This window comes from Aplosporella prunicola, assembly GCF_010093885.1.
Source record: "Aplosporella prunicola CBS 121167 unplaced genomic scaffold K452scaffold_243, whole genome shotgun sequence".
NCBI classification, from domain to species: domain Eukaryota; kingdom Fungi; phylum Ascomycota; class Dothideomycetes; order Botryosphaeriales; family Aplosporellaceae; genus Aplosporella; species Aplosporella prunicola.
The window spans coordinates 306-2,046 of NW_022983771.1; the positions used below are offsets into that span (position 1 = coordinate 306).

At 49.5% G+C, this 1,741-nt stretch overlaps 1 protein-coding gene across 1 annotated transcript; it reads right to left on the reverse strand.

Annotated features, from left to right (window-relative positions):
* Positions 1 to 616: 616 nt before the first annotated feature.
* K452DRAFT_303818 (uncharacterized protein) lies at positions 617 to 838 on the reverse strand (the record flags this gene model as incomplete). Its single annotated transcript, XM_033542776.1, has 1 exon — positions 617 to 838. A coding segment is annotated over one exon (222 nt), but the record flags the coding sequence as incomplete, so codon positions are not given.
* Between the last annotated feature and the right edge of the window lie 903 nt (positions 839 to 1,741).

Below are 1,741 nucleotides of genomic sequence, written 5' to 3' on the forward strand. Positions count from 1 at the left end.
GCTGAGGGCAGCCACAGGTCGAACAGCCACAGACTTGGCAGAGAAAATAGTATGAATTACCTAAGATAAATTACATTGTAATTTAATTAGCGCGTGTATAGTCGTATTGAACTAACCAAAGTTGTTTTGTTGAGCGATTCTAATGTACCGACCTGCGTGGCGGACTTTAACGGCGTACTAGACATATCGGTGATATTAGCTTTTTAATACCTCGGTGGGATTGTAAGGCTCCGCTAAGGCCTTTTTATGGGTTTTAGGAGTGGGCTCCAGTTAACGTGCCCCCCCCTTCTCGCTGTAGAGCCCCCCCCCTCACCACCGCCTGCCTAATTAGGTAATAACCCGGCAGAAAGTTGCCTTCGGCACAACCCGCCCGCGCCAGTCGCTCGCGCGACGCCGCGCGAGGACGCGCGGGCGGGGAACAGGAACCAGCACCCCTCATTTTGCACCAAAAATCAACCAAAAAATTCTATATCTCTAACCTCACTGTCACAGCGCGGCACGCGAAGAGGAAAGTTATTACATGTTACAAACGTCGCTTTTTCGCGCCCGCGAGCGCTCCCGCGTCCTCCTCTGCTACTAGCTGCTCGCTCCTCTGCCTGCCCGCTCTATCACGTGTTCAGTCACCGTAGCGAGCCTTCCTCGTGCTACGACCCTTACGTGCTGGCATCTCTCTATTTACAGAGGGTGCCGTACTACTGCTGAAGGCAGTATCTCTATCCTCCTCTATGGTGTTGTAGTCGTCCTCGCTGTCCTCGCTGCTACTGCTGCTGCTGCTGCTGTTGACGGTAATTGGCTCGTCCTGCTGCTGCTGCTGCTGTTGCTTCTTGGCCCGGGGGCGTGCTGGGGTAGTTGTAGTACGCTTTCTCTTGCGTGTAACTTTCCTGGTTGTCTCCTCTACTACCTCCTCGTCGTCGTGTTGTTGTTGTTGCTGCTATTGTATAAATTGAGTTATTATCTGCTGTAGGTTATCTACCTTCTTGCTGAGAGACGCGTTACTGGCCTTCGCTGTGGCCTTCCTCCTACGCTTTACTGTCTGCTGAGTTGCCTGATTAGCCTGCTGCACGATTTTAAACTGTGAAGGTTCTCTCTGTGTGCTTGTAGTAGTGCTAGCAGGTGTCTGATCGCTAGTATGTGGGCGGCCCCGGCGCTTGTGAGGGATGAAGTCGTTTAGGGTTGTAATAGGATCTATAACTGCTGGAGTCTTGATACGCTAAAATGGATGAATATCGTCGAGAGGGATCGTCTATGCTGTATTAACAGTTAGCTGCTCCAGCGAATGGGCATAAGGTAAGCCTATTGTATGTTTAAATTGGCTATAGTAATAGTGCTCGTTGTAGTCCTTCGTCCTGAGCTTCCGTAGCTGATTGGCCAGCAGATTAAGCGCCTTCGGGAATATACGCCGAATTAGTAGCTTGAATAGGGGCTCCGGAAGATGCCGGTTCTGCGGCCGGGCGAATATCTGTGCCTCCTTATACTTAATATCCTGCTACTCGTTCTTTATTGCTTGAAGGAGACGCTTAACGAGCGTAAGTAGGTTCTGCCTCTGGTGATTGAGGAATAGCTTAGCACGGCTATAGGCACCTTCTGCGATAGATGTAATACTGTGTAGTTAGCTGTTTTCAATGGTATAGCACGTAGTATATACCGAATACTAAAATTGAGGTTATAAGTAGTCTATGCCCGGTACTACTGCTCCTTAAAAGGGACCTATTGTGTTCGAATATAACTAATAAAGTCCTCC